At 36.2% G+C, this 25,755-nt stretch overlaps 1 protein-coding gene across 1 annotated transcript; it reads right to left on the bottom strand.

The window, feature by feature from the left end:
* Nucleotides 1-905: 905 nt before the first annotated feature.
* Nucleotides 906-24,536, bottom strand: LOC149414495 (ionotropic receptor coreceptor Ir8a-like). The gene is made up of 11 exons (XM_089644203.1): nt 24,517-24,536; nt 22,172-22,328; nt 21,755-21,868; nt 18,313-18,411; nt 16,547-16,646; nt 15,963-16,140; nt 5,937-6,120; nt 4,501-4,622; nt 4,078-4,281; nt 1,516-1,739; nt 906-1,201 (listed from the first exon to the last, which is right to left on the bottom strand). Exons 1-11 carry the CDS (start codon nt 24,522-24,524, stop codon nt 906-908), a joined length of 1,686 nt encoding a protein of 561 aa, XP_089500329.1. The 5' UTR covers nt 24,525-24,536.
* Between the last annotated feature and the right edge of the window lie 1,219 nt (nt 24,537-25,755).

The following is a 25,755-nucleotide window of genomic DNA, read 5'->3' as shown; positions in this document are numbered from 1 at the left end:
ACTGTGTTTTCAAAACTCGACCTATTGTTCTTAATATATTCCACATTCAAACTCATTCTTAATTTATGCGTTGAACAAACACAAAAGTAAACATATATTGGTATAACCTGCAATTGATATGCCTTATTAATAAAATTGATATACAAGATCGATATAACCTGCAACTTCAAAACTTTCGCAGAGTAAGAAAAGTTTTAAATTCAACAGACAGTGTCCGGCAAAGGCGACGGCTGACTGAACTGATATAATAATAAATGAACTGATATAATAAGTAATCTGACCATCATTCATATCTTAATGACAAATTTTATCTTAAATGCTTGTATCGAAGAAGCGAAACATTCGCTGAAAATAGCAGATGGTTAATTGAAACCACGATATCGACAATAACATCAAAAATACGCGTTTTAGTTTAACTTTCTACTGAATAAACCGTTCCTTCTGATGTGGTGGTAAAACCCCGAACGCCGTTCATGATATGGTATTATTTGCAAAGAATAGTATGAACTGGTATGTACCCACGCTTTCGACTGTTCCACAGAATATGCGACAAAGCAGTTAAATTTTGGATCGCAATCGAAAACGAACTGCTACGAACATAGGCACAAGTCGGTCTGCAAGTTGCGCGCTAAGTAGGTACCTTTTGAATGAGATATTATAACCGAACCGAGTTTCGTATTGTGATTAGCCATGTCGGAAATATTGTTGGTTGTTCGGCGCTCGGGAGCACATATTAGCTGGCCGCCACTGCCCTTAACAACCCATTTAAAAAAAGTGGGATATTTGATGATAAGATAATTTTTGTCAACCGTTCGCAAGTGCTTAAAACTATATTATTACAAAGTTACACCGTGAATTATTATTTCTATGGATAAATAAAATAAATGTTGACTCGAATTCCATATTTATGGGTTCCATTGCAACTTTGGTTCTACATTTATGAAGCTGACTTTGTTCTTATTCTTGGTCTTCACAGCTTTGAAGTTATCCCCGAAGGTGATGGTCTTCACGAATTCCTTGGGCTGCTTCTTGCCCTCAGTTCCCTGGCCCTTGAAAGCCTGCATCAGACCCTTCGGTGTCGCAACAGCTATCTTCTTGGTAACCCGCTGAATCTTCTCCTTTCTCTTGTAGTAGAATATCTCCCATACGAGCGTGATGAGAGCAAGGACGAGTCCGAACAGTGTGGCGATGAATACGCCACCTGGAACGTTTAAGAAAATTGGGGTGATGGTTTTTTTTACTCGAAAACGTCTCTCGTCACTGGGAATAATTAATATTTTTCTGGTTAACTTTAGTTTGCTCGCGAATATGGCAAACTGACCATAGTTGATGGATTTTGTCAATACCGTATTGACAAGGGCTTCGTGGATCGAAATAAAATCATCGGTAGTTACGCCTATCGATTTGTCATTGTAAAGTTATCGATTTGACTGTGCTAAACGCCTTGAAGATGTCTTGCCAAAACGATGGGACTAGAACAAAAATTAATATTTATAAGGACAGAATTCAACCCACCAAGACTATCAAGGGTGATGCCCTCCGAGTTGTCATTGTCCTCACAGCTGGTGTTCCAGTAGCGGGCAATGAGTAAGTCCAGGAATCTGTCCTTCTGCAGCTGGAGGATGGCTCGGGATAGCTCTTCCTGGATCCTGGAGCCTTGCTGCACGGCCACGGCGAAGGGTCTCTCCCCGAACACCTCGCCCACGACAGTCAGGTTGCAGTTCTTCTTCACATGATACCTGAAACATAACGGTCTTACTAATAAAAAATCTCTTATTACACATTGTGGAAAGACAGTACACTTTTAATAATGTCTCGCAACATTAAATTTTCAGATTTATGCGCAATATTTACACGGTACTTTAACGCGTGCGCCCCATAAAAGTGAGTTTCCCAGCAAACGAGTTTTGGTTTGTCATTTTTTATTAAAATTATGTTTTTGTTAACAATTTTGATTCTAATGACCATTATTATATTAGTAATACAATATATGTTATTTTTCGTCAGTTTTATCCATTGATAATGTCAGGTGAATATAGTTTTACGCCATCGGAAAAAGCGAAGTTATTTTGACCTTTTTTATTTTTTAATTAACTTTTACTAAAACTTTTAGTTTTACTTTTTAATAAAACTTCCACGATAGTGATGGAAATTAATTTTTCAATTTAAAAAAAATGAGTTTATATATTTTAAAAGATTACAATTTTGGTGATTTTCTAAACTACCATACTAGGCTCATTCTCGTAGTATGGTAGTCGTACATGATTTATTTAAGAATAATAAATGTATTTTTGTGAAAAAATAATAAAACATAAGTAAAATTATACCAAATTATTTTATATCATTATTTTTTTATTTAACACAGGTTATTATTTTTTTATTTGACGGCCGGCATAGTCCAGTGGTAACGCATTGGACTGCCATTCCGAAGGTCGCGGGTTCGAACCCGGCGTGCGCAAATAAATTTTATTTGATTGATTTGTGTTATTTCACAATTAATTAATTAAAATAATATATAGTATATTTGCGGCACGTTCCAGAGTGGAAGATACTACCAGTATCGCCCTGGTGTAAGACCACCATTCAGAATTGAAACGTTGCTCCAAATGGCTTTAGCCGTGTTTAGTGACTAGATCTGAATAGCCAGGTACTTCCCCACCTTCCTCTTTCCCTTCCCCACTTACCTTCAGCCTCACAACATCCCCCAATTGGGGATGCCATAGTCTCACTGGCTCCAGACGGGAGCAGTTGGGACTCTTGTGAGGTATTCACTATAAAAAAAAAAAAAGGTTAATCGTGGTACGTACTTATCTAGAAATGCCTTATGCATGTATACGAAAATACAAACTTCAAAAAATTATCGTGTGCACTGTGAAAAAATGGATCCAAAATTACTGTTATTTTTATAATTCTCTGGGAATTATTATAATACTTTTATAAAACCAGATAAAAAGTCAAGTGACAGTTTACTTGCGAATTCCGTAAATAAAAGGAATGTTTTTTGATTTTTTTAATTATATGAAATTTTTCAACGTTTGATTTAAAATATTTATTATAAGCTTTTTCTTAATTCTTTTCATGTTGAAATTAAAATATTGCAATTTTTAAACATTAGTGGACATTTCAAATACAAAAATCAATAGTATGTAGTTTCCAAATTAGTATTAAAATAGGTATAAAAATATATAGAACATTTAAAATACCTTTAAAAAAATCCTCAAATTTGATGGGAAATTATTATTATTTCATATTTATACGACAGATAAACTACTCTCTTTGACTGGATAAGCAATGTGTATATATCTTCCCGTGAACTATTTTACGTTTCAATTAGTAAGGTTTTCACTTACACGGTCGTTTAAATTTTTTTTAAATTCATCGCGTTTGTTAGGACGGGTTGTTTCGGAGAATTTGAAAAATTCTTCAAATTTCAAAGTTGATTTTCAAGTTCTGTGAAAGATTTTTTCAGGTTCTGTTATTATTTCAATTCTCTCAAGCAACTAGCCTACAATGATATAATAACAGAACTTGAATAGGACTTTCACAGAGCCCAAAAATGAATATTGAAATTTGTTGAATTGTTCAAATTCTCCGATACAACCCGTCCTTAGTAAGACCGGATATCCAACACAATTATTATGAAGTTATAAACAAAGTCAACAAAATGTTGAGACTTCGAATTTCAAAAACTTTCCTCTGTACTTAGACTTTGTATTTCCTTTACGTTAGAAATAAATCTACATTTCCCCATACAACACAAAATTTCACAACCTACTCTAAGTGGGTAGGATTTTCCACCGTTTTCCATCCCTCCCTATATAGTGCAAGGCCGATAGAGTCAGACTGGATAGGTCAAAAGGTCTTCCTCAACCTGCCTCTCGATCTGGCCTGCCACGCAGTACGTGAACAGACGCATCAGCTGCCAAGACCTGGAAAAACTTCACCCCATGATTTCAGGTATCCCTTTTAAGTCACCGACCGGAGCTTCCACATAAGGTGACCTATGGCAGAGATGGTGGTTATACAACAAATGATTTCCAGGGCGGTGGAACCAATATGCAGCAAGCAAGCACTCACTTGATTTCAGAAGAGTCGTGTATGAAGGCGAAGTCAGCCTCGAGGCGCTCGTCCACCTTGCGGAAACCCTCCTCGGTGGAAGGCAGTGGGCTGGAGCTATTGATTGCCAGCAGGATGTGTCCGTACTGTTCCCTGACGGGGTAATCCCATACCTGGTACTGTACCTCATCCGAGCTGGCGTTCAGCGTTATCTCCTTCCACACCCTATAATAATGCAAGTTCCTTGAAATACACCTATGTTTATTTACCAAATATAATTAAGCATACTTTACTTTGGAAGAGTGAGAGAAGTGTCAAGTGTGTGCAAGTTTTAATAAACGGCCATGCTCATTTGGGGTTACGAGTGGCAGGTCTTGTTTGTCGATCGTCGACTTTTGACCTCTCCCTTTGACTAGTGTATTGGAAACTGTTATTGTTACTCACCGGTACAGGGTGTCCTCTGCGTTTTTCATGTTCATGAAATATCTGTGCGCCATGCCTCCCTCGACCACCGTGTAGTTGATCCTTGACTGTCGCGCCAATTGCTCCAGAGATGACACTGGCGTCTGTCGAATTAACACACTTGTATTAGCGATGAACTGTCACGTCAGCAATATCATATTGCACATTCTTCGGCAAGGCAATGACCGCCGCCTTTGGCTAATGTACTGAAGCATGGTTTACAAACCATCCAACCCTATTATTGACGACTTTAGTCACAAAAAGTGACGGCTCGTGACTTTTGAGCCGGATAGAGTGCTAAGTTTTAAAAATTCGATACTACTGATGATATTTAGAGCCATAACGATTTTTTTTTTCTAAAATTCGATTTTTGGTATGAATATTTTCAGGAAATTTCAGTTTAGCCGCGCAGATTAGCCGAAAATCTTCAAACAAAAAACCGAATTTTCGAAAAAAAAAGGTAGAAGTTTCAGTTTCAAAAACATCAAAATGCAATTTTTTGTAATATTGGCACTCTAGTACACACAAAAGTCGGCTTATTTCCAACCCGCCAAATAATTCATTATGTACCTCAATCAACAATTATTACTTTTTATATTTTTTCCACCTGTAAACAACCTTTAACTTTATTTTTGTAGGAAAGGCTTTGTTAGTGCTAAATTTCTCACTAAATGGCGTCGAGACATATTATATCTTCATTTGTTTGTGAAATATTTTTGATTTAATTTATTACTTTTTTAATGATAAACCGATGTTTATAAGACAAGGTTTTATGCATAGCGTAGTTCAGTTGTTACAGATCACCTGACCGAACATCAGAAGGCACGGCTTCAATTTCCGTTGGCGGCATTTATTTTTATTAGGGAGATATTTTCAATTTGTAATGATATTTCAGGTGACTAATTATTGCTTATAATTATTTTAAAATATTACCATTTGTTATTTCAGCTACCTACTGACATTATACCTAGCTCGCTAATTCATAATTTAGGCGTATTAGATCTGTCAAAGAATTTATACATAAAAATGCAAAAATCAGTTATTTTAAAAACATTTTCAAATTTTGAGGGATCAGTAGGATTTATAGGTCCAGTTAGGAGTTCTACCGAGCCGAACCCTCTGATATGAAAATATCTGGAGTCGGTGAATTATTTTCCCATTTGATCTCTGGTGAGTTGACGTGTTGTTCTTGTATTGTTTTGTATTTATTATGATTATATAATGCACTTGCATAATGTGGATTGACTAGATGATCATTTGTGGAAAAGTGTGTGGAAGGGTTTATTTTTTCCTGTGGGAAAGATTTAACCCGGACATAAAGTCGGAAAATATACATAGCATTTGAATAGCGTAGTGTCATTTCACTTCAAGTGCGCTTGTAACTAGATTAATAAATAAGGATACGCTGGCTGGATTACCTGCATCCTTTCTACTGTAAGGAAGGCTGCAAGGTTAGCCGTGAAAGTGGCCAGCATGAGAACGACAAATAGCCAGTAGGCAGCCACCAGTGCTCGGCTGCTGAGAGCTTTTGGTGCTTCTCCACCTCCCTGTGGCGTGAATGACGTCAGCGCGAACCACAAAGACTCTTTCAGCGTGAACTCCCTGGAATAATGTAGCAGTTGACGAAGTTATAATAATGAAGTAATATTGATATTTATTTTTGGAATAACAATGAGTCATTCCTCAAATTGTAAATAATGTAACTGTAATATAATTGAATATCCAAAAAATAAATATTTATCCTAGATTTGCTGAAGAGTCGCACATTAAATATAAATATAGATATGTTTATATAAAGACACTGTCTAGATAGCATTTAGTTCGGGTTGAATCATGCGATCATACATTAAGATAACTGCCAATAAAAATGTGCGGTGAGAAAAATGAAGGCAAATGTTGGTAGTTCTTATTCGAAGTATGATACAGTTAAATATGACCGAAGGAGATAGGGTCCCATTAGCTCAGTGGTAGAGCGGTGCCACGGTAAGGTAAGGGTCTTGGATTAGAGTCCTAGATGTGACCGTATCTTTTTCTGATTTTTCTGTTTCAGATTTTCATTTAGGAATCGCTGAAATATTAACTCCATCGGCGTTCTGGGGGTCTAGCACAGATAACTCGATAACTTTAAAATATCGGATCGATTTTTTACCAATTTTCCGAGCACGGTCGCCCTGTTGATAGCTAGACCGATTAAATTGCAATAAATGAGAAATCTTGGCATTTCTTGAAAATTGACATTCCTAAACATCAGACTGCTACGTAAAAGTTAAAAATGCTTATTAATTGAGAATTTTGACTTGAAATATTAATTTTAATACACATTCGCAATTCGCCCTTACTTTTCAACGATACTTATTCGATTTTCCAATTACCGATTCCAGTAATATTAACATTTAAAATTACTTACATTTAATAACAACATTAAAATTAAAACAATTAAAATTACTCACATAGATACGAGTAAATTAACCAATTACATTAAATAATTATATAAGTTGCTATGCAGAATCTTGTAAAAAATGCTTACTCTAATCTTGAATTTAATGAGATTTGACTAAAAAATGTCTATCTTAGAAGAAAGGTAGTTTAATAGCGTATTCATTCACCTCAGAGGCATGATCATTGGTAGGTTGGTCCTCCCTCTTGGAAAAATAAAAAGCTTGTGCTGCTTAGCTCTTGTGAAGTTATCGGGGACATAAGTGTCAATACGCACGCAACACGCGACGCACGTCTTCTGTCATCGGCTCTCGATAGTATTCATTTTAATCGTTCGTTCTAGTCTATTTACAAAATGGAAGAGTTTGGTGATATCATTCAGTCCCTGATTAAAACGGTCGATGTTTTGAGTGGCAAAATCGAGGGTTTCGGTAGCGAACTGACCACGATTCGTTCAATTTTAAGTGACGGTAGTGCTAAAATTGTGTGCCCTTCATGCAAGTACTCGTACAACGTAACTGCAGGTACTCCCCAGGTACTAGCGCCGGCGCCAGACTTAAATGTGTGTGTGCGCTCAGCGTACGGCGATATCACTAAGCAGCCGTCTGGGACACCTCCACCGCCCGGGCCCCCCGGCCCCGCCCCCGCTCCTGCTATTACCTTAGCCGCTCTAGCCGGCCAGACTCACCTTCCCGTTAGCGGCGTACAGCCGCTCACTACTCGCAAAATGACCACAAGATCCACTGCTAAAAAAGGAAAACCGGAGGAAGATCTACATTCTGCTTCCACATCTGCTGCAGCGGCGTCTTCTCCTCCACAACCACAGAGTACAATACAGCCTGTTGTGCCCAAGCTGCCAACCCAGCCAATAACATCGTATAGCGATGCCCTCGTCAACGGTAGACGACGATCTCGGCCAATCTGTAAAGGGACAGGGTCTATCGACGACAGCTTGGTCACTATTCCCAAAAACCTACATCTGCATGTATTCATGTTTCACCCGAATACCACAGAAGAAAATATATCTTCATTCTTAAAAAAGAAGAAGCCGGATTTAATTTACACTGTCGAAAAACTGGTTACGAGGCATGAACGTTATGCTGCCTTCAAAATAGGCATACCGGAAAATTACTTCCACTTTTTCCTGGACCCCACGATCTGGCCTGAAAACGTGGCCTTCAACGAATGGTCATTTCGGAGACCACGACCCCAAACTAGGACGGTCGATACGACGTCCGAAAAAGATAGACATTAGTGGAGTATACCAGAACGTTCGAAGTCTGAATAATAAAATTATCGACTTCATGACAAACGTAATGTGCCAGAAACCACTTCTGATTGCTCTTACCGAAACTTGGCTAACTTCAAGCACCTTTTCGTCGGAGCTATTCGAAAACCTATACCACGTCTACAGGAAGGATAGAGGCAGTCGCGGAGGAGGGACTCTCCTAGCCCTCCGAGCTGACAGCCACTCACACGCGGAAAGAATGGACTGCATAGAAACCCAAGGTGAAGACTTGTGGGTGAAAGTATCGCATAGAAATGTCATCATTTATATATGTGTTGTATATTTTCCTCCAAATACAACATCTGAACAGTATCAATTATTTTACGACAAAACTATAAGTGAAAGTGTAAAGTTACAATCAAAAAATATTATTATTTTCGGTGATTTTAACTTTCCCTCAGGGAAAAACCCAATTGACGTTTTCGATTACTTTTGTTCTTTTTATAATTTAACACAATTCAACACTGTTTATAACATAAATGCACACATGTTAGACCTAGTATTAAGTAATGTAAATTCTAAAAATGCTGTTATCTGCCGCCATGACTCCCCATTAGTCAGAGAGGATATTCATCACCCTTCACTTTCATTCACATTCGATTACACAACTCAATCACATATACAAACAGACACATTGCCTCCAGACATAAACATGGGTTGGATTTTCCACGAAAGCTCAGATAACACACTTAAGAATGCCTTAGAACAACATCACTGGAATCATTACGATTGCCTTGACGTAAATCTAGCTGTCGAAATGTTTTATGAACAGCTCAATAATATTTTCAACATTTGTTTTAAGAAAAGATCTACACGTATGCTCAAAGATGTTAGACAATATCCGAAATGGTTTAATGGGGAAATCATTCACCTCATACGAGAAAAAACTAAAATGCACTATCTTTGGAAAAAAACAAAATCCGAACATGCCTTAGCTAACTTTAAAACTTTGCGAAAATCAATCAAACGGTTAATTGGTCAGGCCTACACTGACTTTACACGTGAGGCCGAGAACAGTATAATAACAGACCCAACTCGATTTTGGTCTTACACTAACGATAAACGCCGCGGCTGTGACAAACTTAACCACATGGACTACAAAGACAATAAATATGATGGATCGTCTGAGATCGCCGCAGGTTTCGCACACTATTTTCAATCAGTATTTAGCGACAATATCCCCAAACTTGACATATCCTCTATAGCTTCATCGTCATTTAACTCTTTACCTGTACAAATTCATGAAATCAACGATGACGATATTATTACAGCTTTCCATAAGCTAAAACCTAAATACTCCGTCGGCCCAGATTGTATTCCACCTATAATCCTTAAAAGATATGCAAGTTATTTTGTTCAACCTCTAAAACATATTTTTAACCTATCACTTCGCAAAAATATCTTTCCGGAAATGTGGAAACTAACGAAAGTAACGCCTATACATAAAAAAGGAAAAAAGTCAGAAATAGATAATTACAGACCTGTAGCTGTGTTGTCAGCACCCGCAAAACTTTTAGAAACCATAATTTATTCACAGATATATAACCAAACAAAACACGCACTCACCGAAAATCAGCACGGATTTCGTCCCACACTGTCACCTTCAACAAATCTTATGAATCTCATTACCTATATTAATAATTCATTTGAAAATTTTGTACCTGTTGATGTGATTTATACAGACTTCGAGAAAGCATTTGATAAAGTCGACCATGATATTTTATTAAAAAAATTAAGTGACATCGGATTCTCTCAGAATTTCCTCGCTTTTGTGGCTAGCTACTTACGCAATCGTCGTCAGTATGTCAGTTACGGACACCATATCTCTCACGAATACAAAACTAACTCCGGGATTCCCCAGGGATCGAATCTAGGACCCCTTCTCTTTCTCCTATTCATCAATGACATTGGCAACACTATAAACCACTCAAAATATCTCCTTTTTGCTGACGATATAAAACTTTTCAAAGCAATCAAAAGTTACATCGATTCCATTCTTCTGCAGAACGATCTTGATTCTCTTGTCAAATGGTCGGAACTGAACAACTTACCCTTCAGTATTCAGAAATGCAGTGTCGTTACATTTACAAGGTCCAAAGATACATTCCTGTTCCCCTACCACATTAATAAACATGAATTAACACGTAAAAATGAGATTCGAGACCTTGGCGTAATTTTTGAAGCAAATCTCTCTTTCAAATCCCATATATCTGATATTGTCTCCCGTGCCAACAAAATGCTTGGATTTGTTCTTCGTAATTCAAGATCATTTACCAACGGAATCGCAATCCGAAGAACGTATGAAGCACTTGTTCGCAGTATCTTGGAATATAGCTCCATTATTTGGGCCCCTTCCGAGCAAAACCATATTCTCGAAATAGAAAAAGTACAAAAGAGATTCATGCGTTACCTATATATGAGGGAATATATGTACTACCCTTTCCTGTATCCATCCTTATTCTTAGCAGGAATGCTCGATCTTAATACATTAGAAGCCCGCCGAAAAATATTTTTAGGAAAACATTTTTTTAAGATAATCTCTGGAACTATACATAATCCACCTATTTTGAAAGAGATTAACTTATATGTCCCAGACAAGTATACTCGTGGAAGGTCCCATACCCTTTTTTATGCTCCAAAAGCGAGGACTTCTGCCTATCAGAACGCCCCAGTCAACAGAGCGACTGAACTGCTCAACGAGTCTGCATTGACCATCGACTTTTTTAACGTAACCTACAGGCAGTTTAACAATTATCTTTTGACGTATGTCACAAAGTAGTGAAACTGACCTTTTTATGTGTTTTGCTATACTTTTTGTCTAATTTGTAATCTTCTCCATAATGTATTGGTGAATAACCGTTTTACGGAGAACATGAAAAATAAATAAATAAATAAATAAATAAATAAATAAATAAAACGTAACACGTTCCAGAAAATCAGGATTGCAAATGCCTCCATTGAACAGCTCATGTGCTACAAACACCATTGCAATTTTTCTTCTAACGTCTAGACCAGAGGTTCCCAAAATTTTTTGCCGCGTAGACCACTAGCAACATATTTTTTTTCCGTAGACCCCATGCCTGCCGAATACTTAATTTTCTTAATACTATTAACGTCCCATGTGATAATCATTTATTTTTTTAGTAAAAACATTCCCTTTCCTTGCCTGCCCAACAACCAGGTGGAGGTATAGTTCCTCTGTCTTTACATTGTGCAGACAGGGGTGCCCTTGTGAGGTATTACACCAAATGAAAATGAAGCAGGATAGGCAACGGGAATTTCTTTCTCTAGCTGGCCCTACAGAACTGCCCCTTAAGTTCTTTCTCAGCGCTTATTCCGATCAATTCCTCTTGTCATATGATATCCGATTCTTCAACATTCCATTTCCACAGTCAAAATGTCCTCAAACTTAGTTTTGAAGTCTGTATGAAGTGCATCTAAATGTTGAACGTCATTATAACCCTGGACGTTTTTTCAAAAACAAGTTGGGGAACTAGGATAATTCGCGGCTTCCAATGTGCAATGTTTTGCTTTTTAACAATTTTACGAAATATAAAAATACAAATATCAAATAAGTCATTTCTCAGTCTATTATATTTGTGTTGGGTCTATTGTGTCATTTACGGAACTCCTAAATGTTGACATGAGGTAAATGGGGGTCCGCTCGTGTGTACCCCCATTTGAATCTCGTGGACCCCCAATTTTTTTTCTCGCTGACATAGACCCCCAGCAAGTCAATATCGACCCCTGGGGGTCCATATAGACCACTTTGGGAACCTCTGGTCTAGACGATCTAGTCCTAGCATTCCAGCGAGAAGGTCAGAGTGACACAATAAAGAGCTTTCATCCCTTGGAAGAATACGAAACAATATAAATAAAGAAACATGTCAGATAATATTTAATAAAATTATATCACCACATTTTAATTACCTACTGTTCAAGTATTCTTTTTCTCTGCAACGAAGAAAAAATAAAAAAAGCAAATAGGTACTGCAAAATAAAGCAATGCGAATAATATTCAAGCGCAACATGTACACATAGATAAGAAACACGTTATATGAGCTAAATTTTATGACGGTAAAACAAACTATATATTTGAATGTATTTATTTTTGTACATAAAATTAAAATAGGGATGATTTCTAAAGAACTGATTAGAAAAATAAATTACAACCACCGGATATCAGATTGCCAACATGAAAAAAATCAAGCACCCAGAAATTTCTCATGTACCAGGCTTTCCAATTATATAACAAAATCCCAAAGTTACTGAGATTGAGAAGATGGTTCTCTCTCTCTCTGGTTTCAATCCTGGGATTGGTTTGCAGCAATTTTATCTAATCTCCTCTTCCATTCTTCCCTGTCTTGTGCGGCTCTTTTGCAGGTCCTCCAGGTACTCTCGGCGTGGGCGTCCCCTAGAGTTGGTCCCCTCGGTCATACTCTCTATTATAACATGCAAGAGGCCTTCTTGTCGTATAACATGGCCGATCCATCTTGCACGCCTTTCGGACAAGGTCCTGAGCAGGTGCCTTCCTCCTTCGATTCTTTGGAGAGCCTCCTCATTTGTAACATGGTCTCTCCAGGAAATTCCTAACAGTCTTCTATAGAACCACATCTCAAAAGCCTCTAGTCTCCGTTTATCTCTTTCGGATAGGCACCATGTTTCACAGCCGTACATCAAGATACTCCATACATAGGTCTTGATCAGGAGTATTCTGATATTGAAGATGGTTAAGTAAGAGGAATTGAGAAAACATATTTTCCACAAATATTGATGTTTTTGGTTACAACTAATATTTACATACTGTTAAATATTTTAAGATGCATTGTTTGACAATTACTCTAATTTTTATCTTAAGGCGAAGCTTAATGAATTACTATTTTGAATAATCTTTATTTATTTAACTTTTTGATACATGATTTAGAGAGTACATGTGGTTTTTTGTGATATTTCACCCTCGATGCTAAGGATGACCCTGTGTTATGGCGGGTGAATTTTACAGTTTGCGGACATAGAATCTATACATTACTAAAATATAAAATAGAGAAATAAGAAAAATGATGTAAAGCTAGTTTGGGTTGCAAGAAGAGGATGGAGAAATTAGAAAATTATAAAAAATTGATAAATTATTAGTAAATAGATCGCACTAATTGATTATGTACGAATGTACTTTATAACGAATTGGTGTACATTATGAATACCAAAAAATATGCTTTAGATAAATTGAAGGTTTTCCTATCGTTTCGCTAGAGAAGAATACAAATAAAAAAATAAATTACTCAATTAAAAATATAAATGAAAACTACTAAAAAAGTTTTTTATTCAATAGAAAAGTATGAACGCGTAAAGGAAACAACTTTTTAAAAATACTGTATTATGGCTAAGATTATCTGTGACAGTTTCACTTGATTTACTTTTTTGTTTTCTTATAAAATTATTTTCAAAATAAATAAAAATCAGTTTTGTGCTTGAAATCAAACGTTTGTTTGTCAAGCGATTTTAATGCATATAACCTACAATATAAGGTATTCCAAAAATATAAACATTTTTGACTTGTAGCTTCCTCTTAAGATCAATAAATAAGTACACAAACTCTCGCATGTAGGGGGAGGGGGGGCACATTGATACACAAAAATTCAATCTCTTTTCTGAGGACCATAAAGCATTATATTTAAATATTTGTTTTGATGTGTGCATTGGCTGATATGTCAGCTTATATTTTGGCTACGCTAAAACCGCAAAAACTGGCGACGTATAGAGATAAACTGATTTTAAGAAAAAATCATATTTGTATCATTCTGCCCCACTAGTGGGGCACTTTGATTCATGGGGTGGGGCAGTTTGATAGGTATTTTAGATCCATATGAAATGCAAATTTAAACTGACTAAAAACCCAATATAAACTGTATTATTACTTAAAATTAAGAAATAAAAAAAAATTTATTGATTGAGATCGCAAAATACTTTTTATTAAGAGTGCACATTAGCCATAATCAGTTACTTAAGGAATATAATCACAAAAAAAAACAAAATTGTCATCATAGAACAAGACTAATTCTCTGTTATTTTCTTAATTATATAATCAGTTATATACTTACTAAGTAATCAGACTTTAACATTGAATATTGTTAATGAAAATATAATATTAGAATCTCCTATCAAAATGAACAATGTTTTTCTTAAAAAATTAAACAAACATCAAAAATTTAAAAAAAATTAATCATTAAAATTCTCATATAAATTACAGAACAATCTACTGGATATTATATCGAGTTAAACCTACCGAAAATGAATAAAGCGACGATGTTCGAGATGTGCCTTTGTAGAAAGTTGGTTTTGGTTATTGCAAAACTACATCTCTAACATCCACATTTGCTTTGTGTTCCACAATTGGAAATATAAACTTAGAAGACCCTGCTTTTTTTCTGAGATATAATACTTCATATTCTGTCACATTATACTTAAATACAACTTTGGCAACGTAGTGAATCACAGTTTTCTTCTTCTCATACTTAATTAGCAGGAAATCTCCAATATTTATGTGTTCAGGATTAACTGGTTCTTCATTAATTACCTCTTCTTCCGATTCCGACGGCATTTCAATGTCTTCACTATCACTCGTCATCACGACTTCATCTTGACTAGAATCGGAATCTATTTCTGCAGGCAAAGAAGTCACTATCTTTTTCTTTTTTGGCTCAGTTAATCCCAACAGATTTTTCACTGTTTTCAATTCTTTTGCATGCTGTTTTGCTTTTTGTAATTCTCTTTTCCTGTTCTTTTCATTACGTAAGCTTTCTAATCTATTTTTTTCTAGTGTTTCAGTGTATATTCTTGATCGTTCCTTTTCTCTTCCTTTTCTTTTTAAGACACTGTCAGTAATCGCCTTTTTTGGATAAGGTCTAACTATTTCAGGAGTAAGAATAGCCTTTGATGAAGAAACATGTAGAGGATCGTCAGCATCAGACGCTGAAACTGGGTCGGCATCCAAAGTAGGAGTGTTGTAGGGTTGCAGTTTTGATGCCATATTTGTCGGCTGCTTTGCGTATAGATAAAGTCTTTGACAATACTTCACGTATTGCATCTTCAATGTTTTCTTCATTGATATTTTTTCTATCAGTTTTGGGTTTGTACGTGCGCACCATTTTCTGAAAAAAATAAAAAAAAATAATAAAATAAACTATTATTTTTGACGGGGCACTTTAATACAATAAAGGGGCAGATTGATACGTATCATTGTACCCCGCACATTACCGTATCAAAGTGCCCCAAAGGACTTTTTCCACAAACAATTAATTTTTTCAAATATATAATAATCTTGCAATCAAAAACATTTTAAAATACAATAATAACTATATTTACTTACCTTTAGTAACAAAAAATAACAAAAACAACTAAGAGTATCCTCCTGAGACACAATTACATTTCACGTATTTTTTTTGTAGGCAGCGGCGCACGCCACTTCCAACACGTCAGTGACCGTTGAGGCCCAACGGCAAACCGGCGGCGAGCGGTGTCACAACTGTCATTCTTGTGAATGTCCTTGAGCATTCTAGTGATGTGCCGGACTGTGTAGCGTTTATCGGTTTTGAGATATAGATACTGTACCAATGTGCCCCATGAATCAATGTGCCCCCCCTCCCCCTAAAGGTATCGCATAATAGCAATTCTATTTACGATTCTATAGAAATGAGTGATTGAGAAGTAGTGAGATTTTTACCTGCACGGATATGGATAAGCGTCCTTGTTGTTCCTGGAGCTGTATGGAGAGTACTTGTCCAATATAGTGAGCAGAATGGCAGTCAAGGTAAGAGCCCCCACAATACTCAACCACACTTCTACGCGAAGGACCGTCATGAACTTAAACAGAGATGTCTTACGAACTGGCTTCCTGATTACTACAATAGAACAACATTTTTCAGTAAAATTCAGGTTGGGGTACAAGTTGTCAAGGAATTGCAATTTGCGGACATGCACAACCTTCATGATATTGTAACGGATATACGGATGGACAAGGTAACGAATTTGCGCCACAACCCTTGGGCCACTAGCTCAAATGCTCTGGTGAGACCTTAGAATGAGAGCCATTTTAGAAACGTTTTCACGTAAAAAAAATATTTTGCGCTATTATTATTGATGACAATTACATTGTGAGACAGGGATACATCAGATTTTATATAGTGTAGTGCGATCTCACTCAGACTCAGCTTTCTACCAAATCCAGATAATCGTCCAAGCTGGACGCAATACGAGTTGTTACTTGCAATTACACACAGACAGACGATTAGTATGTTTGATATTCACCAATTGATAGTCCGGTCTGGTCGAAGTATGGAGCGACAAAGTCAACCACCTCCTCCCTTTGTGACGTCATAATGATGGCGGCCACAGCTATGTCGGTATCCTGAACAAAAAAGGCATACAAGCAAAGACGACAATGACATCGAAGAGTTGAATTAAATACCTGCCTACATCGATATCCTTTGAAGTTTCCATTGACATTACGACAAGAAGAGCAGAAGAAAGAAAGGGCCTGATTTAGTAGTAGTTCGATAGCGTTTATTGGTTTTTGTTGATTGTGTTTGTGTTTATGCAGGAGGCTCTGATTAAATATTTTTTCTCATCTTTGGGGATGTTGTGAGGAGGGTCATTTTGAGGAGAAGACGACGGCCTATATGGTCGAGGGGTTATGCAATCCAGAGGTTGCGGTTTCGAATCCCGGTGTCAACAAATCAATTTTGTTTGATTAATTTGTTATTTCACGATTAAATCATTTAAAATAATAACTTTACATATATTTGCGGCAAGTTACTGTACGGAGTGGAAGATACTGAAATATTCCTTTAAATGACTTTTGCCATGTTTAATGACCAGATTAATAGCCATCTACTTCCCAACCATCCTCTATCATATAATATATATATACATTATTACATGGATAACTTTTTTTTTTAAATTGTCCAGGTGCGTGATTACATTCATGTCGATAATTTAAAGTATTCAATGCGCATACATAATATAGACACACACATACACACACAAACACTCACACATACATTACACACGTCACAGACACACACACCTATAAACTACCCAATACACAAGTCACCTGGTAATTAAGGAATAAACATACCACTTAGCAGACATTACAAGGAAACATATCATAGGTACACAACTATAGTATCTTATTCCTGTATATTGTTTCATCTCTGTAAATCATGTACTGTTTGTTTCTATAATATAAAATAAAAATAAAAAATAAAATAAAAAAAATAAATTAAAAAATTACTAATTGGTGGCATTTTTTCATTGACAGTTGAAAGTCAAAAAAATATTTTTATTTTTTTATTGTATAAACGCGAAAAAAGTGAAGTGACAGTTTTATTAATTATTTCCTACACAAAAGGAATGTGTTTTATAAATATCTTTTTTTTTCAAAATTTTGGACGTTCCGTGTCAAAATGTCCTGGTAAGCTTTTTTGTTAACATTTTCATGTTTGATATTAAAAAAATATTTTTTTAGAAAGATCAATGTTTTTTTTCAATTGCAAATAATTCAAAAGTAATTTAATTTAGTTACAAAAATAGTATTTCTTTTAACGACAACTTCAAAAATAAGTAATATGTAGCACATTTTAAATACCTTCTGGGAGAATTCCAAAATTCCAAGAAAATTCAATATGTCGTTGGGACTTGTTGGTAAAAATATTCAAAAACCTTAAGCATTAAAAGTTTAAAAAATTTAAAATGTGTTTTTTGAAGAGAACATTTCATATATACTTTTCTACATAATCTCAATACATATTTGGTACCGTGATAACAGTTTTTTTAATCCACTGTCAAACCACTTTCCCGATAAGCTGGTTTAAATTAATTCTTATTTGCGAAGCTTCTTCCTCCGTGATGTAGCTTGAACTGCGAAAAAATGTGGAAATACTTCGGTGCAAGGTTAGGACAGTAAGGTGGATGATCGAAATATGCGGACTCTGTACAGAACGCCCAGTTTCTGAGAGGCTAACGAAAGGTATCAAAAACGTATGAACATAATAAATTCGTGCAAAAGAACTTACGCCTTTGGCCAGGTCTCCTATCAAACCGTCCCACGTCCCGTTGTTCAGTTTCCTTCCAAATTGCATAGCTTTCACAATTTCGTAGTCGAAATCCATGACCTGAAAAACGTACAGAATTCCTTACTTGATTTTCTTTAGTGAATTACGAATTAAAAAGAAATAAGTATATTTTCAGAGTTTTAAAACTATACTAAAAAAATGTGCTCTAGAAGCATAAAGGAGAGAATGCGTACTTTACTAACAAACACTTACCCTAAAAGGACAAAAACCTCAAAACTACTTAAGATTAAATTAAATATTTCTTTTGGCCAGAAACGCCATAAATTCGTGCAACAAAATTACATAATCCTCTCCCAAACTAAATTAAAAATACTGTGCATTAAAACAAAAGTATAAACAATATTGTCATATACAGACCTGGTGGTACTGTGAGGATCTCAATAATTATACGCGTGTGCGGATAGAATGTTTATTAACACTTTAGAACGGATTGTCTACTACTATCTTCTTAGCTGTCGGTTGGGAAAAGAGAGCGAGCAGATGCATCCATCATCTTTTATACGTCGATCTGTCATCTCGCTCTTAAACATTCAAAAAGCAGGCGTACCACCTAAAACCTTTCTTACAAATATGAAATATGACTAAGTTAACACAACAATCATGAAGATGTGGAAATCAACTAATATGAAGATGAAGCCTAGGAACATGAAGATGGGGAAATTAACTAACATGAAGATGAGGACTATTAACATGAAGATAAGGAAATCAATTAATATGAAGATTAAGTCTATAAACATGCAGATGAGGAATCGGAATTAACACCAACACAATCACCTACAATCCACCTCGGAGCAGAATTCTGTATTGAGGAGGAATTAATAAAAAAACTGATATACAGTGTGTCTTTAAAGGTAATTAATAATAAAAAAGAATGACGAAGTCAAAGGTTCAATCTTCTGAAAAGATATTTAGAGGATTGGTAGAAGTTATAACATGGGATCTAGATCTGCCTGATCCTAGAAATCTAGATCCTAGAGGTGCCTATCGTCATAACTCTACTGCTCGTCGTAGAAAAATCGATAATGCGATGACTTGAACGTGATGAAGTACGATTTCTGCACAAAATACTGACAGAAATTTCAAAGGGAAAACGTCCAGTGGGCCACCCTAGACAAAGTTGAAGAAAGCAACTCGAGGGGCTGGGCTGAGGCTGGACGAAGGCTGCAGAATTAGTAAAGGACAGGGACGCCTGGGAGTGTAGCTAACAATAGCGGAATGATTGGCATTTTGTATGAATTTTACAAGCACGGTTGCGCTGTCGAAATTACAACGAAATTTTTTAATTTTTTTTTTATTTGGTACAATATTTTTTAACATTTCAAAGTTTTCCAGTAATGTTGGCCTCACTGGGTGGCTTGCCCGTGCTGAAGCCTGCATTTTATAATATGAAAATATAATCTTAATACAATCTACAATATAAGATAAAATAATACATTTAATATATACTCTTGTGTGTTTGTGAGTGATGTGTGTTTATATTGGTTTTGTGTGTTACGTGTAGGTTTTATTTTTATTTTATGCTATGAAATTTTGGTAATATTGTCTTTTTTGTTCTTTAATCCATTTTGTAATTTTGTGTGTGAATTTATTTTTATTTTCCTCAATTTTTAGGCTGTTGAAAGCTTTTATAGCATGGTATTGGTAGTGTCTTTGTCCAAAGCTTGAATTTACTGTCGGAGTTTTTATGTTTTCTTTGTACGCTTGTCTAACTGGTCTGTTAGTGTTATTTTGTGTATGTTGAAATTTATTTTTTTTTGTCAAAAATGTAGTTTAGTAGAGTTTTAACGTATAATTGGCGTATATATAATTGAAAATAAAACGCCCAACGACGGCCACAACGGTCGAATTGAAATGAATAATTTTTAATGTAGGCACATTCCGCACTCCATATGTACTTGTTGATATAAAAAGGGACGTAATCGGCAAATGAGATCTTCATCCATAAATCGTGATATTCTGAACCACTTTCTGCATTCCGTTTCTGCAAACTCGAATGTATTCAATTGATTGCGTAAAGGTTGTCTTGGAAGTTGAGTGAAAAATATTTTGACTTATAAAAAATATGTTCATGTAGATCAAAAAATATCGATTCTTAATATATAAATATATTTCTATATTATTATTCTAAGAATTAGTTAAACGTTCTTGAAAAAGCATTCAATAGCAATAGACTGTATACGCTCCACGATTGGTCGAAAGAATTCTGACGTCACATGTGTCGTGACTTGTACGTACAACGGATCACCTATGGTGCATCTCTTTCTATTACATGAGAGATAGTCGGTTTAGATGAGAGAGGTGTATAGGCCAAACGTTTATTTGGGTCAAATCACAGCCGGTCGTTGAGTTAAAGCTTCCAAGTATATCAAATTATTAATTGTGTTCATTTGTACGTTACGATAAATATAATACGTTTTTACAGTATAATAATCATTGCGAATTCTACCCATCTGACATTTACCAGGTATATTTTTATATACCTTTTATATAAATATTTTTCACTCAACTTCCTTATTATTCTCTACTCATTATAATATATATTATAATGTGGTGATGGCTTTTAAATATTTCATCTTTTGTTCACCATATAATAAGGCGCTGCTGAAAACCAGCTGCATCCCCGGAGAAACTAATAATAGAGATAGAGACAGAAAAAAATAGCTCCCATCTATTGTCAAATAATATGTAGGTATTTGTTGTTATTATTATATGAAATGGATTTCTAAAGATACATATTCGTATAGTGCTTTATAATAATATGTTATTTATTGCATCGCTTAGAAGTTTTTATTATTATACATGTCACATTACATGTGATACACTTCAGGCCGCCGCCCAGAAAAGTCTTACAGTGAACTGGGCTGTAAGCCGTTATTTTACTTTTGGTCTTTACTTTTCTGCGCGGCGGTCCTGAATTGGCGCGGGGCACGTCAACAAATAGCGACGGCAATACCGTAACGGGCGGGAAAAGCAAATATTCCAACTTAAAATATTAATTTAACTATGAAATCTTAATCATTTTTTTTTTTATAACATCAATTCTAATAGACGGTTAACATTGGTAAAAAAATTACTGGAATTCCTAATTGAAGAATTAAATTTTTTTCCATACAAAATGTTTAAGCGACGTGGTTCTCACAGTTTGAATGACGTCACACCCACACCCCGCCTCTTACCGCTCGGATTCCGTACGTTTAAGCGGGCTTAATAAAATTCATACTTTGAGAATTAATTTAACTATGAAAACAAACTTTAAAAAAAAAATACTCGTATTTATGTTTGAATGCGAACATTGATAAAAAAAATTTAAAAAATGGACTCAACTTCCTTATTCTACGAGCTTGATGCAAAACGTAGGCAGGGGAGAACAAGAGTTATTTACCTCCGCTAGTTTGACGATCAGGTCGATACAGTATCCTTCGAAAACTGGCTCTCCCTTCTCGTCCAGAATCGGTTTCCCGTTCTCGTCTAGTTTGACGTATGTCCACGGCATTGCCTGTCAAATATAATAATGTTAAAACTCACAAAGAACGGTACGATACGAGAACGGGTCGTTTCTACGACTTGTTATTGAGTTCAACAGCTCGGGTTTGCAACGATTTGTCGCTCTCTGTGTTTCTTCCTTCCTACAGCATGAGTCTATTCAAGACCCACGTTAACTCCTTTCTCTCCTCAAAAGACCCTCCACACAGCGTCCCCAAATATGACATAGGCCCTGACGGAAATTATTTATTAATAAAAATCTTCAAGACCTCTTGAATGGAGAAAATATAATATAAAAATGGGTTAAGTTAGTTACCGGTGCAGTCCCGACTCTCAGGAACCTTCTGGGTGAAGTGATGTTAGCACGAGGGAGGGGTTTCATCTTTTCACCGGTGAACCACCTCGCCGCGGTGGTCATACCGCGACTGCCACCGACCGATACCATCTGTTCCGCCTTGAAGTAAAGTCCTTGCCTGGAAACAACATTACCTAATGTGTGAACGTTATCTTCGCTAAATTTTCAATGGACTTTTACATACAAAGATGTAAAAAAAAATATATATATATAAATATTGTACAACAGAACATTCATTCCAGTTACAGTAAAATTTTACATCACATCAGCATTTAGCTAAGTGACTCTTCAATAATTGTTTTACATAGGTCATTTAGAGAACTTTCATCTAAATTCTTTGCTGGTTCGTTCAACAGCACCACTGCCCTCGTCATGCTATGCTTTGCCCGGACGTCGGTTTTGCCTTTTGGTACTCTGAATAGGTCATGGAATCGACTTCGGCTGTAGTGGTCTGGTACATATAAATCATAGCATCCCGAGAGGAATGGGCTATCGATAAAATTGTTCCAAATTTTGAAAGTCATAATAGGTAGACTTGCTTTCCGCTTAGTTTCCAGACTCACAGAATTAGTTTCCTCAAGTAAGTCGATATGGTGCATGGACCTAGGATAGGTTCCATGCGTCCGCATATAGACATACCTGAGGAATTTCTTCTGGATTTTCTCATCATTTCAATGTAATTCTGGTGGTACGGTGCCCAAACATCGCTCGCATACTCCAGCTTGCTTCTCAGTATGCCATCAAACAATGCTAACATAGCATCTTGGTTATTGAACTGCTGGCATGTTCTTATGTTTGGTCAGAGAATTTCAGTTCGGGATCAAAGACGACACCGAGATCCTTAACGGAATTTACACGTGATAGTGTTTCGCCCTGTATCTTATAATCGTAAAGTATTTAGAGAACTTGTATTTAGAGAACGAGTGTAAGACATGGTGACACATTTTTTTGTATTAAAATCTAATTTGTTTATCAACGACCATTCAGATAGTGCATCCAGATCAGCTTGCATTTTAAGACAATCTTGTTGGGAGATTATTTCCATCAAAAATTATAAAGTCATCTGCAAACAGTAGACATTTACTATTATTTATATGGTTTTTTAGAAAGTACAATTTTTGCATGTTATGCATGCGTATTATTACAAACGTAACAATGTAACGATTTGAAACTACTCGCCCCGGTGTCAAGCGCTTGAGAAGAACTTATTAATTTAACAAGCGTGCAGTTATAAACACAGCGACGGCCGAGTACCTACATAATCATAGATTTCGAGCCAGTTCTAGAGAGGTTGGACAGCTGTCAGGATCTGCATCACGGAACGGATTCCCAAGAGGTCTTGCGCCATTAGAAACAGGTGAGCGATTGTCATCATGTTATTTTAGAATTCACAATATGGTTTACTATAATTATAAATTTGTTCTTCATATGATAATTAGGAAGACTGGCACCCTATGTATTTAAAGCAAGATTACTATTTGAGATTTGAAACTTTAACCTGTTAATTTTTTTATATCCACAGATTAGCATATTAGAATTGTAAATTCGCATCACTAGTCAGATTCAGTTTAACGATCTGAACATGCCCTGATATTCATAATAAATGTAGAGTCTCTTGCCAACTAACTTGATTAATATTGTAATTTTATGGATGATAAAGAATTATGGAAAATAACCTCAATAAATTTGTTCTTAGCATTACACACAGCTATTAAATTTCAGACTTCCTTACTTAATTTTGTACTACACTTGAGATGTATGTTTTACACACCTTTTCAGAAATATTACACCAAGAAATATTTGGTACAACATGAATATGAATAAATAGTTTTGTCCGTACAAAAACTCCATTCTTTCAAGAATGGCAAACATATAGAATATCATAACGGTGATTCGGTTTGACAAGATACGGCCTTTGACTTTACGTGACTTTGGCGGCATGATGGCCAGTTGAAAGAGATTCATTGACCTCTCCAGACGGCATGAATTTATATGGCCGTAAACATATTCCTACCCACCGTTTCCGATGTTTTTCCTTCCCAGAACTTTCTCTACTGCCCTTCTTTTCCCGAGAGAAATTATTTTCATAGGAGCCTCCTAATTTCCAAAATGTAAACATTAGGAACCTTAAGAATGAAACAAAAAACGTTTTCGAATTGATTTGCAAGTCTAAATTTAAACACAGTAGATGAATTTCGCAATGCACCCTGCATCTTTGTAAGAGGGGACTGCGGGAGACCTTTTCTACTTTTTTGAAGTCACATAGTGTTATATAATAGATGGTAAAATTAAAATTGCGAACATACTTTTTCATGTCACTGTAAAGCATCTTGTCTTCTTTCCCCGGTTTTGCTAAAAGTGTCATGATTTTTTTTCGCCTTGACGTCAGAGTTTCTGATTTAGCCTCCGAATGGTTGCCGCTGCAATCCGGTTTCGCCAAGAAGTCCTGCAGATTGGCAGCCAGTCCAACTTCCACGATCTTTCGAAGTATTTTTTCCATTATTATGGAGTTCATCTGGAAATTATTATTTTTTCAATTAGTCTTATATATTCTTCAAAGTTTGTATCTATGTCGTATAAGACGATGTTTGAATGTGAACAAGGCGAGGAACGTGTAAATATAACCTGTATAAAAACATAAGCCAGCCCAGGAATATTCGAGATTGGCAGCGAGAACAAGTCGACAGCGACTGGCGACGCATTGCCAGAACTTGGAGAACCAGTAAGTTCCGTGATCTTCACTACCAGCTGACCACAACATCACTGAGCACAGATTAACATCCGGGATGTGACCTAGCCGAAGTGATCAACATCCCATGTGATGCATACAACAATACTTACGGTTTACCTAACCTAACCTAACGTTACTCACATATATAAAAAATATATATATAATATATTAAAACCAATAAATTAATAAACGGACGATTTTTTACTCCTCGAGATGCTGAGTCGGCAGCCAGTCTGGCTGCTGACTCAGCTCTTTCTCGCACACCGATGATATAATGCCTGATGTATGTATTCCTCGAGATGCTGATACGGTAGCCAGCCTGGCTGCTGACTCAGCTCTGTCTCCCACACCGATGATATAATGCTTGAAGTTTTTCTTATCACCGAAAGTTTAACGTTCCTTATAGGTAGTTACAAAGGGCTCATCTGTTTACTGTACAGTGCATATGCAAAGAGCTTCTAAGAGCATTGCAGCCTGCTTCACGCGCAATACCATATTGCCGACGCAGCTTAATTCTGAATTTAGTAAGATGATTGTCTGGTTCATTAGTTTGAAAGACTCACCTGTTTATTGTTCAGTTTGAATATTTCACTTGACAAATATTGTCCAGTTTATCAGTTTGAAAGACTAACCTGGTTATTGTCCAGTTCATCGACACAAGGCATATCGAGGCCCTGCAACCAGCAGTTGGTTTCTGGGACTAAACTGATAATTGTAGTGTTATCCTTCAACACAGATATGTCCAGGGTGGCTGCCGTCAGGTCTGTACTAGCCAATATCCAGCGATCTGGTAAGGTCAACATCTTTGTACGAT

Source organism: Hesperophylax consimilis, chromosome 20 (genome assembly GCF_061612785.1).
Source record: "Hesperophylax consimilis isolate HC1 chromosome 20, BYU_Hcon_1.0, whole genome shotgun sequence".
In the NCBI taxonomy this organism is placed as follows: Eukaryota; Metazoa; Arthropoda; class Insecta; order Trichoptera; family Limnephilidae; genus Hesperophylax; species Hesperophylax consimilis.
The sequence above is the reverse complement of the archived record's forward strand: the minus strand, read 5'-3'. Positions and strand labels throughout refer to the sequence as shown.